The sequence below is a fragment of the Eschrichtius robustus genome, chromosome 12 (genome assembly GCF_028021215.1).
Source record: "Eschrichtius robustus isolate mEscRob2 chromosome 12, mEscRob2.pri, whole genome shotgun sequence".
Taxonomy (NCBI): Eukaryota; Metazoa; Chordata; class Mammalia; order Artiodactyla; family Eschrichtiidae; genus Eschrichtius; species Eschrichtius robustus.
Window position 1 is genome coordinate 297,801 of NC_090835.1, and position 22,021 is coordinate 319,821.

The following is a 22,021-nucleotide window of genomic DNA, read 5'->3' on the forward strand; positions in this document are numbered from 1 at the left end:
CTACATCTGTGACTCAAGTTCTGTTTTATAAATAGGTTCACTTGTACCATTCCTTTAGATTCTACATATGAGCGATATCATATGATATTTGTCTTTCTCTGTGTGACTTACTTCACTCAGTATGACAGTCTCTAGGTCCGTCCATGTCGTTGCACATGGCATTATTTCGTTATTTTTTATGGCTGATATTCCATTGTATATATGTACCACATCTTCTTTATCCATTCCTCTGTTGATGGACACTGAGATTGCTTCCATGTCTTGGCTATTGTAAATTGTGCTGCAATGAACATTGGGGTACATGTCTTTTTGAATTATGGTTTCCTCTGGATATATGCCCAGAAGTCGGATTGCTGGATCATATGATACGGTAGTTCTATTTTTAGTTTTTTAAGGAATCTCCATATTGTTCTCCACAGTAGCTGCACCAATTTACATTCCCACCAACAGTGCAGGAGGGTTCCCTTCTCTACACACCCTCTCAACCATTTATTGTTTGTAGATTTTTTGGTGATGGCCTAATATTTATTATTTCTTTTATTCTGATAGCTTTTGGGTATAGTTTGTTCTTTTCTAGTTGTAAAGTTAGGTTGTTGATTTGAGATTTTTCTTCTTTTTCAATGAATGTTCCAAGTGCCCTTAAGAAAAATATGTATTCTGCTGTTGTTGGGTAGAGTATCATGTATCTGTTTGTTAGGTTCAGTTAGTCTATAGACATGTTCAAGTCCTGTGTTTCCTTCATAATCTTCTGTCTGGTTGCCCTATCCATTATTGAAAGTGGAGAATTGAAGTCTTCTCCTATTATTGCAGAGCTGTCTACTTCTCCTTTCAATTCTGTCAGCGTTTGCTTCCTGTATTTAGCAGTTCTGATGTTTGGTCTATGTATGTTTATAACTGTTACGTGTTCCTGGTGGTTTTGTCAATGTATAATCAATATATATTTTATCAATATACAAAGTCCTCTTATCAGTATATAATGTCCTTCTTTGTTTCTTGGATCAGTTTTTTACTTAGTATCTATTTTGTCTGATATTAGTACAGTCATCCTTTCTCTTGTTTGGTTGCTATTTGTAAGGAATATCTTTTTTCCATCTTTTCTCTTTCAATCCATGTGTGTCGTTAGATCTAAAGTTACCCTCCTGTAGACAGCATGTAGTTGGATCTTGTATATTTAAAAATTTATTCTACCAATTTATGTTTTTCGATTGGGAAGTTTATTTACATTTAAAGTAATTAGTGATAGGCAAGGACTAATTATTGCTGTTTTGGTGTTTGTTTTCTGTATGTCTCATAGCTTTTCTCCCCCTCATTTTCTCCCTTTCTGTCTTTTTGATGAGTTCATTTTTTGTAGTGATAGGTCTTGACTCACTTCTCATTTTTCTTGTGTATGTCCTGTAGATGTTTTCTTTGTTGGGTACCTTGGGGAATCCGTATAACATCCTAATATTATAATAATCTATTTTAAACTGATACCAACTTAAATTGGTCAAAAATTCGATTCCTTTAAAGCTCTACCCCGTTTATGTTATTGATATCATGAATAACATTTTATATACTGTGTACTCAGTAATATAGATTTAAATTATTTTTATGCTTTTGTCTTTTAAATCCTACAAAGGCATAAAAGTGGAGTTATGAACCAAAATTACAATACACAGGTTTTTATATTTGGCTGTGTGTTTGCTTTTACTGGAGAACTTTATATTTTTCAATGTATATATTTGACTGACTTTTGATCATCCTTTCATCAACTTGAAGGACTCCCTTTAATATTGACCATAGGGCAGGCCTAGTGGTAATGAACTCTGTCAGCTTTTATTTATCTAGAAATGTCTTAAATCCCCCCTCATTTTCAAAAGACAGTTTTTGCCAGAGTTGACAGGTTTTTTTTTTTCTTTCCGGACTTTAAATCTGTTGTCCCGACCTGATACATAAACTATGCTAGCTTCCGGTCTGATCTGTGAGTCGGATGAGAGAGAAGCCCGTCTCTTGGGAGCCCCTAGACCAGCCAGAAGGTCACAGACAAGACCATTCTTTCCCTCTGTCCCAAGGGAGGCCCAGGGGCTGGACGGCTGCCTCCTGTCTCCACGGGGCTGTGCTGGGGGAGTGGGGCAAGGGCGACAACGACCTTTCCTGCCATCGTGGGTGAGGCTTTTCCTTGGGTGCTGCAGGGCCTGGCCTGGCTTCTAACCCTCCCACAGAGCTGCTGTGGTCAGTCTGTGTGGTTCATCCTGTGTTTCCTCAAAGGAGCGCGGGCTGGGCTTCCCTGTCCGCCCTCTGGCTGATATCCCTCCCCGCCGGCTTCCTTTTCAGTGTATCTTTCGTTTGGTTTGCCTGTGTCGTCCAGGACCCGCTTCAGGGGAGAGTCCTGGCAGGTGATCTGTCTGGACTGCCAAGTGTGACGGGGCCTTTATCCTCCCAGCTGACCCCAGCCTGGCCGGATAGCGAGGCAGGGTTCACAGGTGTGTCCCCTCAACTGAGACAGGCTTGCAGTGTCCTCTGTACCCAGTGTTGCTAATGGTGGCCTTGCGTCTCTTTGAGTCTCATTTCTCGTAGGTAGTCTGTTGATTTTATCTTCCTATCTGAACTTTTTTTTTGGCGGGGGGCTGCGTGTCGTGCGGCTTGCGGGATCTTAGCTCCCCAACCAGGGATCGAACCCGTGCCCCCTGCACTGCACGTGCAGAGTCCTAACCACTGGATGGCCAGGGAAGTCCCCCATCTGAACTTCTTTTGCATTTTTTTTTTTATCATCCATGTTCTGAAGTTTCACCGCGGTATTTCTGGCATGGACCGTTTTCCCTTACCTTATATACATCTTAGATTTTTCAATCTAAAGACGTATGTCTGTCTTCAGCTCTATGAAAATCCTATTTTTTGTGATTTCTTATATTCTGATATGCGTTCACATTCCCAGCCTCTCTCTAACGTTAACGTATACACATGCAGCTTCTGGATCTGCCTTCTTTCCATCTCTGTCTGGTTGTGCTTCATTCTGGGAAAACACCTGCGCTTGATTTTTCATTTCACTCATTTCCTCTTAATCTTGCTCTCGAGCTCTGTGCTACTGAGGTCATTGTGAGGAGTCCTGCTTGTCTCCGTGTTTTACTTTACATTCAGAGACCGAGTCTGTGCTTTCTAGAACCCCAGACCGTCTCTCCCTGTGCGGAAGGCACCAGCCTCTGCCACCCCCTGGTTTAGCTGTCCTAGAGTCTTACTCGGGTTCTGTTTTGATTGTTTCCTTAGGCTTTTGCCTCCATTTTTGGAGTCTGCTGAGTCTGTCATGACTGTGGCCTTCAGGGGACAGGGATTCTTGGTCACTCGAGCATCCTCTATTTGGGTTTCCTCCTAGTCTGTGGAGCTCCTTCTGTAGAGCAGGTGACCCCCTGGTGGCTGGGGGGCGTCACAGTGTGTTCCCTGGAGGTACAGGCCGCTCACTGGTCTCACTGGTCTGTGTCCCTCTTACTGTGGCCACTCTGGGCATTTCCCTGCCTGTGACCCCAGCACACAACCTCGCTGCTTCTGCTCAGCCAAGCGTCCCCTCGTCGGCACAAGCTGGTCAGGCGAGAGGAGAGGCACCTCTTGTTGAAGCCAAGTCGCCACCTGTCCGAGGTGCCCGTTGTCCCCGGGGCCTCCTGTCCTGGGCGGGAAACGTGTCCTGCCGTCATTTCTGGGCGTGGGTCCTCTGTCCACCTAACTCCCCTGCTCTCTATGCCCAAGGATTCCCTCTGAACCTGTGTTACACTGTAGAAGCCTCTTCTTGTTTCCAGTGTGTGTCTGAAAGCTGTCTGCTCTCTGCCATGATGAGCCCTGTGATGCTGGACTGGAGTCAGAGATACCCGTGTAAACTACGTGTGTTTAGGACGCACAGAGGGAGACGAAACTAAATTTGCGTGTGTGCACAGCGGGGTTAGGGTGCATACACGTACGTTTCCTGGCTCCATCCATAAGAGGACCTAGAGGCACTGACACCGCAGTAGCACCAAGTGGAACTTTCAGGAGAAACAGCATGTGTGCATAGCTTCAGATATCTCCCCCAATAATTGTGAATCGCTCTGGTAGTTTTAGAAAGTGTCCTCAAAGCTTCGATCTGCTTCCATGGAGGAGCAGGAGCTTAATTCCCCTCCCCCTGAGCGTGGGGCAGACCTGATGAGTGACTTCTAGCTGATGGCGTGTGGGGAAGGGAAAACCGTGAGTTTGCAGTGCAGAATCCCGGCAGACGCACCTCAACCGAGGTCAGGGCACCTGTGATCAGCCGTGTGGTGTCACGCGCCTCGGAGTCTGCACACGAGGAGAAGGCACCTCCCCTCGGCAGCCTCTTCCCCCAGAACCCGCACCCTCAGTTTAGTCGCGGGGAGGCACCAGACAAGCCCACGTTGAGGGGCCTTCTGCAGAAGGCCTGAGCAGCACTCCTTGAGGTGCCACGGTGAGAAAGACGAGGGAAGGTGAGGACCCATCACTGCCTGGAGGAGACCAAGGAGCCAGCGGGGGGTCCGGACTTACTTCCTGGAACAGAGAAGGGACAGCGGTGGGAAAGCCGGGATGTGCAAATACATCCTGTCACCTAGCTGGTGGTGTTGAGCCAGTGTTGACGTCTTAGTTTGATGACTGTCCTGTGGTTCTATAAGGCAGTGGTCCCCAACCTTTTTGGCACCAGGGACCGGTTTCGCAGGAGACGATTTTTCCACGGATGGGGGTGGGGAGGGATGGCTAACGTGAGCGACGGGGAGTGGCCGATGAGGCTTTGCTTGGTGGCCCGCCGCCCACCTCGTGCTGTGCGGCCCAGGGGCTGGGGACCCCTGCTGTAAGGTGTTAACGGTCAGTAGAAACTGGGCGACAGGTATATGGGAAACTCTCTGCGCTGACTTTGGAACTCCTGCAAAAAAAACAAGTCTACATTTATTTAGAAATAAAAAGTTAGAAGGTTGTCTTTCCCTACCTTCCAATTTGAGGAAGGAGAAGGACAGCAAGGGTCAGTCCTCTCTCTTAATCCAGTAAGTATTTTTTGTTGTGAATGGGCCAGATGACCTTGTGAAGGTCTAACTCGCTGGGCAAGTCAGGACCTGGCAGCAAACAGGAGGTGCAGGGACAGGAGCCGAGCAGAATTAAGGAGGGTCCACCGCAAGGTTGTGGGTGGCAAGGCTCCCCAGGCCGCGTAGCGGCAGGAGGTGATCCTCACCTGAGGGACGGGAGGAGGGGCTGGTCCCCACGCCTGGGCCTGTCGCTGAAGGAGAGGCCGAGTGGCCGAGCTGCAGCCAGAACCGCAGGGCAGGGAGGCGTGTTGATGCAGCTGTAAGGGCTCGTGAGATTAAAAGAGACTGAAGATGTTTGAGTGTATGTGATCCAAACGCACGCTTAGGAAGGGCCTGCGGGCTGCTTCTGCTGAGATGAATCTGGGTTGGTCTAGAGACGCTCCAGCTTCCCACTCCTTTGCCTTGGAGTCTTGAAAGGCCCCAGGCTGTGCCAGGACTGGCCTCGTGCCTCTAGCTCCTAGCCTGACCTCTCCAGGACCGTCGTTCTAGGGGAAAGAAATGTCCCTGTACCTTGATGGAGACCTGAGCCCCCTTGCCCGAGGGCCCCTGCCCGAGGTTCACCCTCCTGGCCGGCCCTGTTCCTTCCCTCCTTCACGGCTCCGTCCCCCACGGCCCTGGATAATGGACCCTCTGAGGGGCTTCATCTGCACACCAGTTCCCGCCACCATCCTGGCCGATTTCAGCCTCCACGTGGATAACTCATCCGAAACCCACGCTCCCCGGTGTCTGGACGGGAATCCACTGCCCGTCAGCCCCGTTGCCGTCCCCTGGCCTAATTCCCTGAAACCCACAGCTGCTTCCCCCCTGCTCTCCCCGCCTTCATCCCTATGGGATCTCCAGGCACCCTCTCCTCCGCTCCCTTTCCTGCTCAGCCTGGACTTGGTCTCAGGCCTCTGGCGCCAGGAGGCACCTCCATGCCTCTTCATGGGTTGTACGGGTTCTAGACTTGTGCACGTGTTTTACACGCTTCCCAGCCAGTGGAAATGAGGCTTCTTGAGGAAGGACTGCCTTTCTGATTCGTACTGGGGGGTCATGGGCCAGCAGCAGCCCTCTGACTACCCTGATACATTGCAGTTGGTTGACTCACAGGAACCAACACACAGGCACCGGCATCTCTGGGCCGCAGGGGGCCCGGGGCGGGAGGCGGGCGGAGCGGGTGTGGCCTCGGTGGGTCCCTTGCTGCTCTGCTCCACCTGCACCCTGGTTCCTGGGAGGACACCCAAGGCAGGTGTCAGGCCACCTGGATGAAGCCAGGGCCGACTGGGGCTCCACAGTGGTGACCTGATGTGTCCCAGGCGCCCAAAGACAAGAAGCCTCCCCTTACTTGTACAAAGAAAAGTAATTCTGGGGGCTCCCCTGGCCGTCCAGTGGTTGGGACTCCCTGCTTCCACTGCAGGGAGCCTGGGTTCGATCCCTGGTCGGGAAACTAAGGTCCCGCAAGCCGCACGGCGTAGCCAAAAAAAAAAGTAAAAAAGAATTATGTATTTTCCTCAGAGTTCAGTAACGTAGTGAACTCAGTACAAAGGAGCCAAGAAAATACATTTGCTTTGAAACTTTTTCTTATCTACATCTTGAATTTTGCTGGCAAAGGCTGTGATGTTAGGAGCAGCTACCCCTTTTAAAGGAGAAAGCTGCATTTCCGATCTCACTTTTTTATTCCAAGAGAAGAGGGACTTACATACGTTTCTTAAGCAGGACACTTTGCCAAGGTGGGGTGAGTGGCTGCTGGTCACGTGAGCTGCGACTCGTGGGCGGGGAGGAGGGATGGCAGGGTGGGGGGAGCCCGGCACCCCTCATGGACCGGCTGGATGGTCAACGGCTGAGGTTCTTGGTGGCACGCGTGCCCACGTGTGCACGTGTATGTGTGATCGCACACCTGTGAGGGGAAGAGCTGGGCCTGTGTCGCCACCTCTCCAGCCCCGAGTCACCGTTTTGAAAGCTGGCAGGACAGTTGGCTCTGGCAGCAGTAAGGGGGCGTCTGCTGGCCTGTCCTGAGACCGCCTCTCCAAGAAGGGTGGACCTGGCTTCGGCACTGCCGCCCGACTCACCCTTTGCCCTTCTTTCCATCCTAGGCCAACACTGGGCAGATCGATGACCCCCGGGAGCAGCACAGAGTCATCAGCAGTAACCTCGCCCTCATCCAGGTGACCCTCCCCTTTGTCCCTTCATGCTTCATGCGCGTCGCAAACTTGTGTCTCCTCCTAACTGTGGGGTCGCGGGGGACATCTCACGGAGCCAGGAAGCCCGAGGTAGCAGTAGGCTGGGCCTGGATCTGGACGGAAGTGTTTGTATCCAGAGCCTCCCGGGTTCCTCTGGCCGGGGCAGGCTGTGGCCACACCGAGAACTGGACCCAGGTCGCACTGGCGTGCAGGTGAGACCGTCACTGACCAGCAGGCTGCCCTGGGCAGGACACACAGACTCAGGAGGGGCCTTGACTTCTCACCTGGGCTCCGGAGCCCGTTTCCAGCTCTCCGCCGGGCATCTCCAGAGCAGTGTCGCCAGATCCGGCCCCGTCACCTGCCCTCCCCACACCCCTCTTTGAAGTCCCCGACTCCGTCTGGTTTGGGCTGGAAGTTCGCTCTGGGGTGGCCCAGCTCAGGGGCCTCATCTGTAAGATGGGCTGCTGTGCGGCTCGTCGGGTGGGATTCGCGTGCCCAGTGAGTGACGCTCCCATCTGACCTGGCTAGAAACCCAGCAGCCCTCAGCCTGCCTCTGTCCCTCACCCTTCCGTCCGGCCACTCTGAGGACCCTCCCCTGGGCCGCCTGGAGCCCAGCCCCGCTGCCCTGGCCTCCGCGTCCAGGCACCTGGGCTCCAGTGCGCTTCTGCACGGCCCCTGCCTGGCCTTTTCTAACCCTCGAGCTCAAGGGGCCTCCTCCCCCTGGAGCCCCTTTGCTGGCCCCCTTGTCCAGGGGTGGGCCCGGCCCCCCTGTCCAGGGGTGGGCCCAGCCCCCCTCCCCTCCTGGGATGTCCTTTCCCCTCCCCGGCACCCGGTGGGGACTCTCCTCAGACCCGGCTCCAGCCTGGCACTGGCTGCCTCTCCGGGCCTTGCGGGCGCCGTCAGGCCATCCTGGAGGCAGTTGTGTTTAGACGTCTGCCTCGTCCACCGAGGTGCTTCACAGGGGCCGGGTCTACAGCCTGTGGCTGAAGCCCCTGGAGGTTAAAGCTCTCACGAGGCCCCGGCAGAGGGTCTGCAGGGGCGGGTGGTAAACGCCTCAGCGACAGTCACTGGTTTTGCGTTTCTTTTCCTACCGAATCCTCCTCAACCGGTGTTGATTAGGTCCTGCTGTGGGCAGGCCCTGGCCTGGCACGTGGTCCTGTCACAGCGTGGATGCAGTTGGTCTCCTCCATTTTTTAAAAAGCTTAACATCAAAGCACAAAGGATGCAGTAAGTTCCATACTTAAACTTTTTAAATAACTTCAGCATATTCTATCACGACAATGTACCCAAGAGTGATACGTGAGCCAGGACCTCACGGGTAAGAGGGAAGGGCAGCCAGGGGCTGGCTCTGCGGGGCCTGTGCAGACCTGCTGAGCTCGGCCCGTCCGCTCACAGACCGACCCATCGCCCTGCGGGATACCTGCAGTTACAGGCGCCTACTCGATAAGCTATACTGCAGTGAGAGTGTTCTCCTTTTGCATAGATTTCTTAAGAGAACTTCCCACAAGTTCACAAGGTATGAACAGTTTAAGGCTCTAGATGTTTCCCGAAAGGATTGCAAAATATCTGATTTCTTGGTGCAATAACAGCACTAGAATTAATAATTGAAATGGGACTTCACTGGTGGCGCAGTGGTTAAAGAATCTGCTAGCCGGTGCAGGGGACATGGGTTTGAGCCCTGGTCCGGGAAGATCTGACATGCCGCGGAGCAACTGAGCCCGTGTGCCACAAATACTGAGCCTGTGCTCTAGCGCGCAGCAACGAAGACCCAACTCAGCCAAAAATAAATAAATGAATTTATTTATTAAAAAAAAAAAAAAAAAACTTGAATTATTAGTTCCTCATAAGCTCACCAGCATGGGAAGGACTCTTCTAAACCCTTTCTGTGTTTGCAGACACATGGATGTGCCCACAGACACAGACCACACGAGTTCCCATGTTTCTATGCATAAAACATACTATACTGTATGTGTAACTTCGTAAATAGCACTTTTCTCTTAATACTGACTTAACGAATGGACGTCACTCTGTACAGAGCAGCTCCAACCACCATCATGATTATGTGCTTCTTTGTCCGCATGTGCACGTTTCCCTGGGAAAATGCTAGATCATCAGGTATTTGGATAACTTAGACAAATTTCCTCCCAGAATTCCTGTATCAATTTTACCACCATCAGTGTGTAAGACAACCATCGTCCCACGTATTTGTCCGTGTGTACTTTGTACTGTCGACCTTTGAGTTTTAACTTTACTTCATCCGACAGGTAAGAAGTATACCCCATCCATCCATTTGCCCGATGAGCAGAGACCCCAGTGCCAAGAAAATCAAACAGTGCTTACTTTTAATAGAGGAGGACCAGCCCTGGCTACAAATAACCCTAATCCTAACCTTCCAATTGGGATTTTATTTAAAATTTTCCTGATTACTAGGGATTTGATCATCTTTTGTGTGTTTCTTAGCCGTTTGTATTTCCTTCCTGTGGATTACCTGTCATATCCCTTATGCATTGTTCTCTCACCTTATCTTTTTATTATTGTTGATTTGGTAAAATGGACTCATTACTCTGGATACTAATCTTTTATTAGTTCTGTAAGACAGAAAATTTTCTCCAAGTCTATCCCTGCCTTTGTCTTGTGGTGTCTTTTATAACACAGAAGTCATGCTTGGACTTTGTAAATCTCAGCTGTATTTTTCTTTATAGATTTTATATGTTTCATCTTTAGTAGGAGGCCTTCCCTAATCCAAAATCTGAAACACATTATTCAGTACTTTCATCCGTTTCACACTTTAGGTTTTTATGTTTAGGTATATGTGTGTGAACGGTATAAAGTCAGAATCTATTTTATTTTTCCAAGCAAATATCAGGTTTCTCTTACCTTAAGTACTCCATCCTGATTTGAAATGCCACCTTGATCATAGTAAACTTTCATACATTCATGATTAAATTTTCAGACATTAAATTTAAAATTTTCACATATTCATGGTTCAATTCCTGGATCCTGTTCTGTCCTGCTGACCTATTTTGTCTATTTCTCTGCCAAGCCACCGTTTTTAATACTATAGCTTTAAAGTACATATTCATAATGAAAATGCCAAAATTTCCATTTTCTTTCTCAAAGTTGTTACGGCTATTCTTGCACATCTGCTCATTTTTGTGAAAGTTAAATTTAAAATGAGTTGTCAGGTGCCATGAAGAATCTTGGGACCCTGAGTGGAATTTCGTGTGTCAGCTGGGCGTGTTCTCGTCTGCGGGGCCTGACTGGCCTCGCGTGTGCGCCGGGGCCTCAGCTCCGACGGCTCTGGTGTCTCCCGGGGGTCCTGGGCGTTTCCGGGGGGCAGGGGCACTGTCTGTGCTGCTGGAGATCACAGCACTTTTGTCCAGACCAGTGAGAGGGGCTGTGAGGAAACACGGGGGGCCCTTGACCGAGGACCCTACACAAGATGACGGGGAAGGACGGGGCGGGGCAGCGGTTTCCGCAGGGATCGGGCTGAAGGGGGTGTCGGCTTTGTTGCTCTCGGGCGAGGTCAGCAGGCCTGCCTCACATCTGGTTCCTGCCCGCAGGTGCAGGCCACCGTCGTGGGGCTCCTGGCCGCCGTGGCAGCCCTGCTCCTGGGCGCGGCGTCGGGGCAGGAGCTGGACGTGGTGGAGGCGGAGGTGCTGTGCGCCAGCAGCGTCATCACCGCCTTCCTGGCGGCCTGCGCCCTGGGTGAGCAGCCCTCGGGGTACTGCGCGGGTCGGGGTGCCGCTGGGTCTTCACACCCACCTTGACCTGGAGGGCGGCGAGGGGGTCCCTGCCCTCTGCTGGGGCGGAGACAAGTCTCTCTGTGACTGGCTGGCGGGAGGGCCCGGGCGGGGTCTGGGGCAAGGCAGGTCCTGTGCCCCCTCCCCCGCCTGAGGCCACCAGGCTTCACGCTCCTTTTGAAGCGCTTGCGAATATCTGAAGCTCTCTTGTCCCGCTCTTTATGTCTCAGCTCCCTGCAGGACGGCAGCTCCTCCGAGAGGGGCCTGCGTGTCCTCTTCTACCATCTGCTGTCCCCACCCCGCTCCTGCCACGCCGCCTCAGCCCCGGGGAGCTCACGCGCATCAGCGGGGAGCCCAGTGGGTGCGCCTCTGTTCGCCACTCAGCACTCCCTGAGCCTCCTGTGTGCCAGCTTCTGTCCCGGAGCCCAGGACACGCTGGGGCCCGACGCTGCGGGGCTCATCCTAGTTCAGGGTGATCCCTCGGTGCGCGAGCACACGGGTGACTCCAGTCTCGCGGCCTCCCGACTCGCTCGCCGTCACGCTGTGTTTGCTTCACACGCTTGTCCCCTTGTGTACTGTCCGCTCCTGCACCAAGCAAGTAGTATGAGTGCAGAGCCCGTGGTTCTTTCCACACTTAACCAAGGCACCAGCCAGCTCCCAGGTTTTCTGAATGGACAGTGGTCAGACTGGTTCTCTCTGGACCGGGTGTCTGTGTGTATCGTGCAAAGCGCACGCAGGTCCAGGAAGGAAGAGGGGTAGCCTTGTAAAGTCGACTGTTCACTCGCCCGACCCCCAGCAGGATGCAGCTGGTTATTCGGTGGCTGTGGTTCCTACCAGGCGGCTGCATCCCCGTGCAGGAGCCCAGGTCGGGGCAGGGCCAGAGCGCGGAAGCCCAGGAGCCAATTCACAGACCTGCTGCATGCCTGCACGTCTGGGCCAAGGAAGGGCTGAACCTTCTGAGAGAACAGAGCCTAGGAGACACCAAGTCTCCAGAAGGCGGTGCCGTTCCCATGGGCCATCCAGCTCCTGTTTTATAGATGAGAAGACTGAGGCCTCAAATGGGGTGCACCTCAGTGGCAAGGACATAGCCGGGATTGTCCCAAGGTGAGGGGGACTCAGGAAGCGTGGCTGGTGGGTCACAGCATGACCTTGGCCTGTCTGAGCCATGAAGCCGGGCAGTGGTGCTGGTGGTTTGTAATAAGTCATCTCAAACCGGTGGTGTCCTCTACGCATCCCTGTGGGATTGTCACCAGACCACCAGCTCAGCCAGGCAGTGTCAATTCACTTACAAATGACATTGCAAAAGAATAAAGTTGCTGGGACCTGGTCACAAAACAGCACAGACTGTGGCCAGCAGCTTTCGATGGCACCGTGATAACTCTGATTACTTTTAGAGTTACAGAACACTGGGTCCAGTGTTAAAACAGCAGTGGCCAAGATGCAAAGTGTCTTCTTATAAAGGCCACACAAGATGCTGCTGGATTTTGTCCCAGGCAGTGTGGCATAGGGGGTGGAAGCACATCACAGTGGCCTCAGAACCGACTCAGAACAGAAACAGGTCCTGGGAGGTGTAGCGGCCACAAGGAAGGGCCTCTGAGGCCCAGCAGGGACGTCACCCTGCACTCGTGGCCACGTGCTGGGCCCTGGCAGCCCCTCAGGCCCCCCAGTGCCGTGCTGCCTTCTGTGTGCCCCCCCCTTCCCTCCCTCCCTCCAGGGACCACCTGCACTGCCGCCCCACACTGCCCCAGACCCCGCCCTGCCGTCTTCCCCGCAGGCTTTGCCCCTTGGAAACCACTCACGGGGCCAGTTGCTCCTGCCCGCCCCCCCCCCCCCCCGGGGCCCCTGCTGCTCAGAGCAGTTTGGGGTCCACCTTCCTGCCAGGAGGGCTGTGAGCATCACACCTGTAGTTCCCAAGGTGGGGAGCGTCTCCCCGACGGCTCAGGGGGTCATCAGAGTGCTTGGGCCGCTCCACAGCGTCAAGCCCGCGAGACCCAGGGCAGAGTCCAAGCCTCGCGGCCCCAGTGCAGGGAGGGACCCCGAGAGCGGGCGGCTCCGTGGGTGCAGCGAGCTCCTGGCCAGCCCCGCCGCCCGCTCACCGGCCGCCTGTCCCCTCCCCCTGCAGGGATGCTGATGGTCTGCATAGTGATCGGCGCCCGAAAGCTCGGGGTCAACCCGGACAACATTGCGACGCCCATCGCGGCCAGCCTGGGAGACCTCATCACCTTGTCCCTCCTGGCTTTCATCAGCAGCTTCTTCCAGAAACACAGAGGTAGGGCCCGAGGCTGGGGTCTGTCCTTTCATAGGCGAGGCCTGGGGTCACTGGGCAGATGGGGGTCGCCCCCCAGGTGCCGCCGGCTTTTCCAGTGCACCATGGGGACAGGTCTCTCCGGGCAGCAGATGTACAGGTTGTCAGTGTCTACCTCTGACAGAGGCTGGTCTGGGCGCTTCAGCACCTCCTCGCGGGGGGCACAGTTCACGCCGGACACACACCAGCTGCCCGAGAGGTGACTCCAGGCAGGAGTGTCACAGCCAAAAGAGGCAGAAGCCAGGCTCCTCAGAAGGTGGCCTGTGACCTGGTCAGCCGCCGAGGGGGCGTTTGCACACGTTCTGGGAATAAGACCTTGTGGCCACCCCCCCACCCCGACATCGCCCAAGTCCGCCTGGGGACACAGCTTGGCTCGCACCCTGGACGCTGTGGACACACGGCAGCCCCTTGCCGGCGGCTCCCTCACTGCGTCTGCACAGCTGAGCACCCGCTCCGAGTGTCCCGTCTGTGGCCTCCCACCTGGTGCGCCCCCCCCCCCCCCCCCAGGATGGCTGCATGCCTGTCCGGATCTAGCAGATGTCAGTTCCGAGTGCAGTCACGGCTTCCATGGGTGGAGTGGACAGCAACGAAGGTGAAACGGGGGGCGTGGTGGGCGCGTGGACCCAGGGGTTTAAGGAATCGCCGGTTTTTACATGTGGGCAACAGAAGTGGCCCAGGACACGCTCCCAGTGAGGGTGGCGTGGCTCCGCGAGCCCCAGCCATCCAGGAAAGGCCTGCAGCAACAGGAAGGATGGTTTGGGAGATGCTGAAAGTTCACGAAGTGGAGGTGAAGATCTAACAATAAGACAAGACGCCCTAATTTTATTCTTCAAACACACTGAATTTCAAAGATTTGTGCATGGGCTAGTTATGGAGTCTGATTTGCCAAGATAACTTTTGAGTTACCGGCCTCCCCGGGCCCTCCTCCCGTCTGGACCCAGCCCCACCCTGGACGTCAAGTCCCGTTGGGTCACCTGTCCCTGCAGTGAGAGACTGGGTTATCTTGGGGGTCCCGGCTGGGCAGCAGTCAGGTGGGTCCTCGCTGACGAGGGTGAGCCTGCAGCCGCTGCGCCTGTGCTATCACCAGGGAGACGGCCACCGCGGCTGGGAGGCTGCGGCCCTGAGTGGCGACACTCCCAGCTGCCGCATCCAGGCCAGCGGACACCTGCCAAGGCCCTGGGCCTACCTCCTGCCCAGGACGCTCAGGGCACAAGGATGGCCACAGCTGTTTCCTGCGGAGAAGGGCAGGGGCCCCAGGCCAGGCCCGCGTGCTGGGTGGGGGGCCTCTGCTCTGGGCGCGGCCGGGGTTGGTGGGCGCTTCTCCACAAGGCCGGTGAGTCACCATGTGTGCGGGTGAGAGGCGGGCGGGTGAGGGGCCACACGTGCCCTGTGCGTTGGGCTCCGGCAGGGGCCCAGGTCCCCGAGGCTGACCCAGGCCGAGGTCCGTCCTCGTGGCTCCTGCCACCTGGAGCGGGTGACACAGGGACACGGGCCCCCGTGAGAATGTGGGTACCGAGGGGTCCCCCCGGGGTGACCTCAGCAAGAGCAGAGCCGGCATTGCTGCCCACAGGCGTGTCCTGCTCGGCCACCTCCTCCCAGGCCGTCCGAGCGGGTCGGTGAGAGCAGGAGAGTTGGGTACGCAAAGTGCCGAGTGCGGCACTGGCCACGGTCACGATCCCGTAAACGGAGCCGGGAATAGCGAGGCCGGGCTGAGAGCAGGCCGAGGAGGGCACGTGTGTCGGGAGAGCCGCAAAGGTGTCAGTAAAGCGAAGGCAAGTGCGGCGGGGATCGAGGTGGACAGGAGCCCCTCAGCCGCGTGATGGAGGTGCAAGGGACGCTCCATCCAGACTGGTGGGGATGGGAGCCGCTCCTCGGGCCTCTGGGGCCCCGAGTCCCCACGCGCCTGTCACCTGCGCCGCCCAGGCCACAGCCTGGGCCCCACCCTGAGCTCCAGCCCCACGGCACACGCGCCCCTCTCTCTTCCCCCAGACAGTCGGTATCTGATGCCGCTGGTCTGCGTCGGCTTCATGGCCCTGACCCCCGTGTGCATCCTCGTCGCCAAGCAGAACCCGCCCGTCGTGAAGATCCTCAAGTTCGGGTGGTTCCCCATCGTCCTGGCGATGCTGGTCAGCAGGTGCGCGGGTGGCGACGCCTCGGGATCCGGGTGGGGTGAGCCATGGCCTCGGGCGCCTTCATCACGCTCTTCGCTCCTCATCTCCCCCGAGAACCCTGGGCCTGGTGTGTTCTGAGAGGCGGCCCTGTTCACAGGGGGCGAGCACCGGCCACGGCCCCGCTCCCCTGCTGCCACCGCTGAGCTGGCCTCACGGCCACAGCTCTGGGAAGGCCATTCCCGCAGCCCAGCCACTGGTGAGACCTACAGGGCTGAGGGATCAGTGCTCCGGGGCCCTGGGCCCTCCAGCCCCGTCCTTGGGGGCCCTTTCTCCCTGTGGACCCTGACGGGGGCCACCCCAGTCCTTCCCGATGTGCTCTCCTGACTTGGGGAGCGGAGGCTGTGGCCGAGGTGTCTTTGCTTCCAGAAGCTCCTGGACTCCAGGTCTTCGCTAAACCCCAGGGCTGGTGGGCCAGGTGCTGAGCAGCTTCGGGGAGAGGGGGTGGGAGACGTCACATGGACCCCACTTCCTGCTGAGAGCACCTCAGGGCTGTCACGTGGCAGGGCCCAGCCAGCTAAGTGGCCTCGGAAAGGGTCTGGTGTTTTCAGTGGCTGACATCTTCCATGGGTCTTCTGGAACAGCCGAGACTCAGAACAGAGGTGGGAGCCACGTGCGTCATCAGAGGACACGGGAGACCAGCAGCTCGGCCACCACGGATGTTCTGGGAGGGTGACGGGCTGACAGGGCGGCCTGCGTGGTGAGGGTGGGCCAGCATCCACTCTAATCGTTTGCCATCTCCCCCCGCAGTTTCGGGGGGCTCATCTTGAACAAGACCATCTCCAAGCAGCAGTTCCGAGGCATGGCCATATTTGCCCCCATCATTTGTGGTAGGTACTGGGTCCCATCACCTGGCTTCTGGGTGGTGGGGCCAGAAGAGCAGCGATCTCGGAGGTCCAGGCCCGGCCCCGGGAGGCTGCTGTAGCCCCTGGGGAGAAAGCGCTGCCCCCAGCTACTACAGGTCACACCTGCCCTCACGGGCACCCAGGACCAGAGCTGATCCCAGAGCCTTGAAGGCTTTAACCCGGGATCTGCTGGCACCTGAGGCCAAGTGTGGCTTCAGAACCAGGGTGTTGGCCTCTTGTGGCTTTCCTTTTATTTTAACTTTAGACTCACTGATGACACTTAAAACTGAGGCATTTACACAGAGAAACCAGGATTCCTGTCTTCTCCTTAAAACGCAAGGCAGTGACAACACTGGTTCATGGTGGGGTGGGCAGGAATCAGCTTGCCTCAATCTCCTCCATCCCCTGGGTCTCCTCCGGACCCTCCACTGGTTCACCTTCCAGGCTTATTAACTCTGTGGGCATTTAGCCCAAGTTCGGCTTGTGTCCAGTTTCTGGTAAGGCTCTGTAAGTGGGGCCGGCTGGTTGGAGAGGAACGAGTGTGGCAACCCACTGCCCAGGCCGTCTGCGCAGTGTCCTGTGCGTGCCAGGCCTGCACCCAGCCGAGTCCACAGGGCCTCTCCCAGCGCCAGGCCGGCCACTGCAAGGAGGACAGCAGCAGCTGGCCCAGGGGCCACAGGCCTACAGAGTCCCCTGGGGTCCTCTGCTCGGTGTCTGTAGGGGCCGAGTGAGCACCGCGAATGACTTCCGCAGGGAGGCGAGGTGGGCGGTGGGGAGCACTGCAGGGCGGGCTCCTGGGCGACCTGCGTGGTGCCTGGCCGGTTGCGGGCTGGTGGGAACGGAGCCCCAGGGAGACAGGAATCTGGATTAAGGGCCTAATGTGTAAAGGCCGCCAATTAATTTATTTTTTTCCTTTTTTTTAAAAAAATCATCGTGGGCCAAGCAAGATAGATCTGCAGCCATCCTCTGCCCATGGCCCTTGTTTGCATCGTCTGGAGCAGCCAGGGCACATGTGGCCCAGTTAGGGGTCGTCCTCCATGGGGATGAGGCAGTGGGCAACCCAACCGCCCTCTAAAGGGGACAGTCGCCAGGGGCAGGCCCCGCTCTCTGCCTGCAGGGGCTCCGAGGGGCCTTTGTCACTGGGGCCTGTGGCCCCAGCAGAGCTGGCCACGATCAGCTCCCCCAGGACGTCAAGAGCTCCCCCTCAATGAGCCCCAGCTCTGCTGCCACACGACCCTCCCTCCCCTCACTCTCGGCCCTCTTTCCTCTCCTTCCCGCCTTGAGGTGAAAAGTTCCTTTCGTTTTCTCAGACATTCCACCAGTGTTCGGTCTGTTTCCTTCCTTGAGTGGCTTCCCGAGACCTCCCCGCCCACTTCTCTCCCTCCCTCCCCCATCACACCTCCTTCTCCTTAAGAGCTGCCAGCTGTCAAGGTGATGCAGCTACTACCTCAATACCTCATTCACAAGGCCCAGGCCACCCTTGTTTGCTGCCAGACACAAGATCTGTGGGCAAGTGGGAGGGAAAGAAAAGAAATCAAGGGCTGAACCAGTCAAGGAAGGCTTCCTGGAGAAGCTGGACTTAAAATAAGGGCTAGAACTCAGAGACTGGCACAAAGAAGGAGAAACCAGATTCTCTCTCTTTGCAGGTGTTGGGGGCAACCTGGTGGCCATCCAGACCAGCCGGATCTCCACGTACCTACACCTGTGGAGCACGCCTGGGGTCCTGCCCCTCTGGATGAAAAAATGCTGGCCTAACCCCCACTCCACATTCTGCAGCTCAGGTGGGTCTGGGGTCTTCCAGAGGCCACGTGGCTGTTTCTTTAAGAATCTGGTGTCTGTGGCAGTAGAGTCCTCAGACCAGCCCCGACGCGCCAACGTGGCCTTCACCAGTCCAGTCGCTCAGCCAGAGGCACACTGACCGTCTCCAGGTTACAGTGTGAGATGGAGGAGCCGATCCTACCCCTGGGGACAGGCACGCTCCAGAAGAGCAGACGCACACGGGATTCCAAGTCGTGCTGTGCTCGGAAGGGCCACGGAAAGGCTGACGGGAGGCAGCCCCCTCTGAGGACGAGCGAGGGCGGGGGGCTGGGGAGAGGCCCCGAGGGGCAGGCGCTGGTCCTGCAGGGCCCGAAGCTTGAGGAAGGACCACGGAGTCTGTTCTGAGAACCGGGGACCCAGCGCGGTATTGTGTCTTCTGTTACTTCTCAAGTCCTGTTCCTCTGCCCCCGCCTGGCTGGGAGGGAGGGACTCCCCAGCATCTGGTCTGGGATGCAAGGCAGCAGCTCAGGGACCTCACCTCGTGCTGCTCCCTGGGCTGCGGAGCCCTGGCCAGCCCGCCTCGTCCCTCCACCTTCCCGAATCTTCTGTTCGTTTCATATGACGTCCAGGGCTGTTGGATGAGTGGTGAGAGGTACAAGAAGTGTGTCTGCCTCACCTTGTCTAAAGGGGGGGAGTCCCCGTATATTTTCTGACTTATCTGTATATAGAAAGGCTCTTTACCCTGTACTGCATGTATTTCAGCGTGCACCTGTCTTAGAATCACAGACTGGGAGCTTATAAACAACACATATTTCTCACAGCTCTGGAGGCTAGACATCCAAGGTCAGAGCACCAGCACATTGGGTGCCTGGTGAGGCCAGCCTCCTGGTCCACAGACAGACAGGGAAGAAGGGGGCGAGGGAGCTCTTCGGGGGCCCTTCACTCATGGGGGCTCCACCCTAGTGACCTGACCACCTCCTAACACCATCGTTGCGGGTCAGGTCACAACTTACGGATTTGGGGGGAAAACAAACATTCACTCTGCAGCACATACTTCACTGAATTCTCGCTGTTTTAGTTTTTCCGTAGATTTTCTTGAGTTTTAATGCCAGCTGCCAATAGTAATTATTTTGCTTTTGCCTTTGTAAGTTTTTAAAAAAAAAATCATCTTTTTAAAATTAGCCCTCGTCTAAATTTTCACCATGAACAGATTCTGGTGCTTTAGTGCGTCCTCACCCTCTCTCTGCAAGTTATTTTACGGTAGACTCTGTAGTTACGTTTGTCCTCCTGTTCTTTCTTTAGCTGATGAAACGCTTTATGGTTAACTCAGAAGGAAACGGAGATGGACTTCTCACTGCAGTTCCTCATTTCTGCCTGAGACGCTGTCGCGTCCCCACGGGTGGTTTCATGGCGGTTGTAAACTGTGAAACCCCATTTCGCGCAGCGCCTTAAACCCATGAGCTCGGACGCTGAGGAGTGCGCGCTGACGGGCGTCCCCGGGCCCCGCGCGAGGGAGGGGCTGCCCACGCCGGAGCCTTCAGCCCAGCCCCCCCCCCCCCCCCCCCGGAGCCCCGCACGTCCTCCTTCCTCCCCCCGGGGCCTCGGCGTCCCACTCCCCACCACGTCAGCCCGGTCAGCCTTCCGCCTAGTACCCGTCAGGTCTGAAATGACTTTTGTTTGTTTCTGCTACTTGATGCTGGTTTTTCTCTCTTCCCTACGACGTCAGCTCCCGAGGGAATGACAGGCCTCGTCCCCGTCGCTAGACACGCTGCACACGCAGCTGCTCCGTGAGCACAGGCAGCAGGAAGAGGGGCCGTGGGTGCCTCACTGCCAGCAGCTCATGCTGCCTCCCCTGCTCTGTTTCTTCCAGAAATCAACTCCACGTCGGCCCGCGTCCTGCTCTTCCTGGTGGTTCCAGGCCACCTCATCTTCTTCTCCGTCATCTACCTGGTGGAAGGCCAGTCGGTCCCAAACGACAAAACCTTCGTGGGGCTCTACCTGCTGGCGGGCCTGGTCCAGGTAACGATGGCCCCGGGGTCCCATCCTGGGAGGGGTCCCATCCTGGGAGGGGTCCCATCCTGGGAGAGGTCCCTGGACGTGCAGGACACAGTCCCCACCTTCCGCAAGTCCATCCAAGCCCAAGGGCGTGATCCAGACGCACTGCTACAGGCACGTGTGGACTTCAGTCAGGCCGTCTTCTGAGACTCTAGCTGGGAGGGCTGGGGCCTCTGCAGGGTAATGGTGGGCTCCGGTGGGCACTCCCCATGAGGGCGGCGTCAGCGTGTCCGTGACCCTGAAGGACAGGCTGGGGAGCCTGGGAAACTGTCCAGAGCAGCGGCAGGGAAGTGGCTGTGGGGCCTGGGACCTGACCAGGGCTTGAGGTGCCTCCACGAAGGGCCAGCTGTCCGGAGCTGCCCCGGGCGGGCCTCCGGGAAGTCCGAGCTGCACTTCCAGCCAGACCCCTGTCCGAGCCTCCGAGGCGGTGGGTGGAGCTGGGCGGTGCGCGGCCTCCCGAGCTGCGCGTCACACCCGAGAGGAGCCCAGGGAGGGCCTGGGGTGGATGTGTCCACCGTGGTGTCCGCTCTCGAGATCTGCACGGGGCTTTCTCCTCGGCCATCACCTTGTGTCTCCTCACCTCGTGACAGGTGACGGTCCTGCTGTACCTGGCAGAAGCGACGGTTCGGCTGACGTGGAACCAGGCCCTGGACCCAGATGACCACTGCATCCCCTACCTTACGGGGCTGGGGGACCTCCTCGGGACCGGCCTCCTGGCACTCTGCTTCCTCGCCCACTGGCTACTGAGGGGTGAAACGGGGCTGGATGGCACCTCAGAACCAGCATCTGGACCTTCGTAAGGAGCCCAGACGTCCCTGCCGCTCAGGAGAACCTTCCTTCGTGCCCATGGGAACAGGGTGTGGTTTCTCCCCAGCCGGACCCCCAGGGTGGCCGACCCTGGCCTCTGCCAGTCGGCCGAGGACGCACACACCCTCTGGAGCTGCTGCTGCCCGAGCCCGGGATGGAGCCTGAGGTCAGGAGCGCTTGCCGGCGAGCGTCCGTGCCTGTGTGGAGGGCAGGGCGCTGCGGCCTGAAGACGCTGAACCGAGGGGCGCCTGTGCACTTTGCGGGGGGCACACGCAGCCCGGATGCAGCGCAGCAGGAAGGACACCCCCTGTCCCCGAGCTGGGGACGCCCAGCCCTTCCCGCTTCTGCTCCCAGCATTCCTGTCACTGCTTGCTTTTTCTCTTTCGTTAGAACAAATCTCTGCTTAGATTTTTAACGATCAGAGGAGTGTAAAAATAAAACTGGAACCCCAGTTCCACCCCAAGGTGAGTGTGGGATCAGCCCCAATACAAAGACAGACAGACAGGAAGGGGAATCAGCAAGCTGGACCAGTGGGTTATTGCTACGGATCCAAGGAAAAATGTCAAACTTTCCATGCGCGGCTGTACAAAAACTTTTAATTCACTCGCATGAGGAGCTGGGCCCAATGCCAGCAGCGACCTCAGTGCCCAGGAAACGGAAGTCCTGAGCACCTCAGGGGGACACCCACCGGGGGTGCGCGGGACAGAGGTCCAGCCGCACGGCCCGGACTCTCCTCCCGCAGGACAGGAGGCCGCCAGGCCTGGCTCCTCGTGGAGGGGCCTCTGGACGACCCGGGGCTTCGGGGAGCACCATCTAGATAGAGATGGAGACACCCCCTCCCCCAATGCAGGACACAGAGGAGTCACTGTAGAAAGCAAAAGTCCTTCCCAAAAGCCCAAAAACGCAAAAGAAGAGACAAGCAGAACGGGCAGAGTTGGGATGATTCCAAGCCTGAGAATCAAAACAGCATCTGAACAAAAACAAACACACACTTCGAAAGGCACAAGGCAAAAAACCATTTCTGAGAGCCCGTGTCTAGTCCACTGATGAACCAATAAATATGTGCAAGTTCACTGACTTGTCTCCTTCTTCACGACAGACCTCACTCCGTGAAAACACACGGGGACACGTGCACCCCTGCACCCTCAACA

At 56.4% G+C, this 22,021-nt stretch overlaps 1 protein-coding gene across 3 annotated transcripts in view; it reads left to right on the top strand.

The window, feature by feature from the left end:
* Positions 1–21,943, top strand: part of SLC41A3 (solute carrier family 41 member 3) — a 62,362-nt gene extending 40,419 nt beyond the window's left edge. For all 3 annotated transcript variants that reach the window (XM_068558618.1, XM_068558620.1, XM_068558619.1), the window contains exons 4-11: positions 7,103–7,174; positions 10,753–10,897; positions 13,055–13,201; positions 15,227–15,371; positions 16,156–16,235; positions 17,897–18,031; positions 19,879–20,027; positions 20,654–21,943. In XM_068558618.1, the coding sequence (XP_068414719.1) occupies positions 7,103–7,174; positions 10,753–10,897; positions 13,055–13,201; positions 15,227–15,371; positions 16,156–16,235; positions 17,897–18,031; positions 19,879–20,027; positions 20,654–20,863 (1,083 nt within the window). In that variant the 3' untranslated portion in view covers positions 20,864–21,943. The remainder of the gene's footprint in view (positions 1–7,102; positions 7,175–10,752; positions 10,898–13,054; positions 13,202–15,226; positions 15,372–16,155; positions 16,236–17,896; positions 18,032–19,878; positions 20,028–20,653) is intronic.
* Positions 21,944–22,021: the final 78 nt, after the last annotated feature.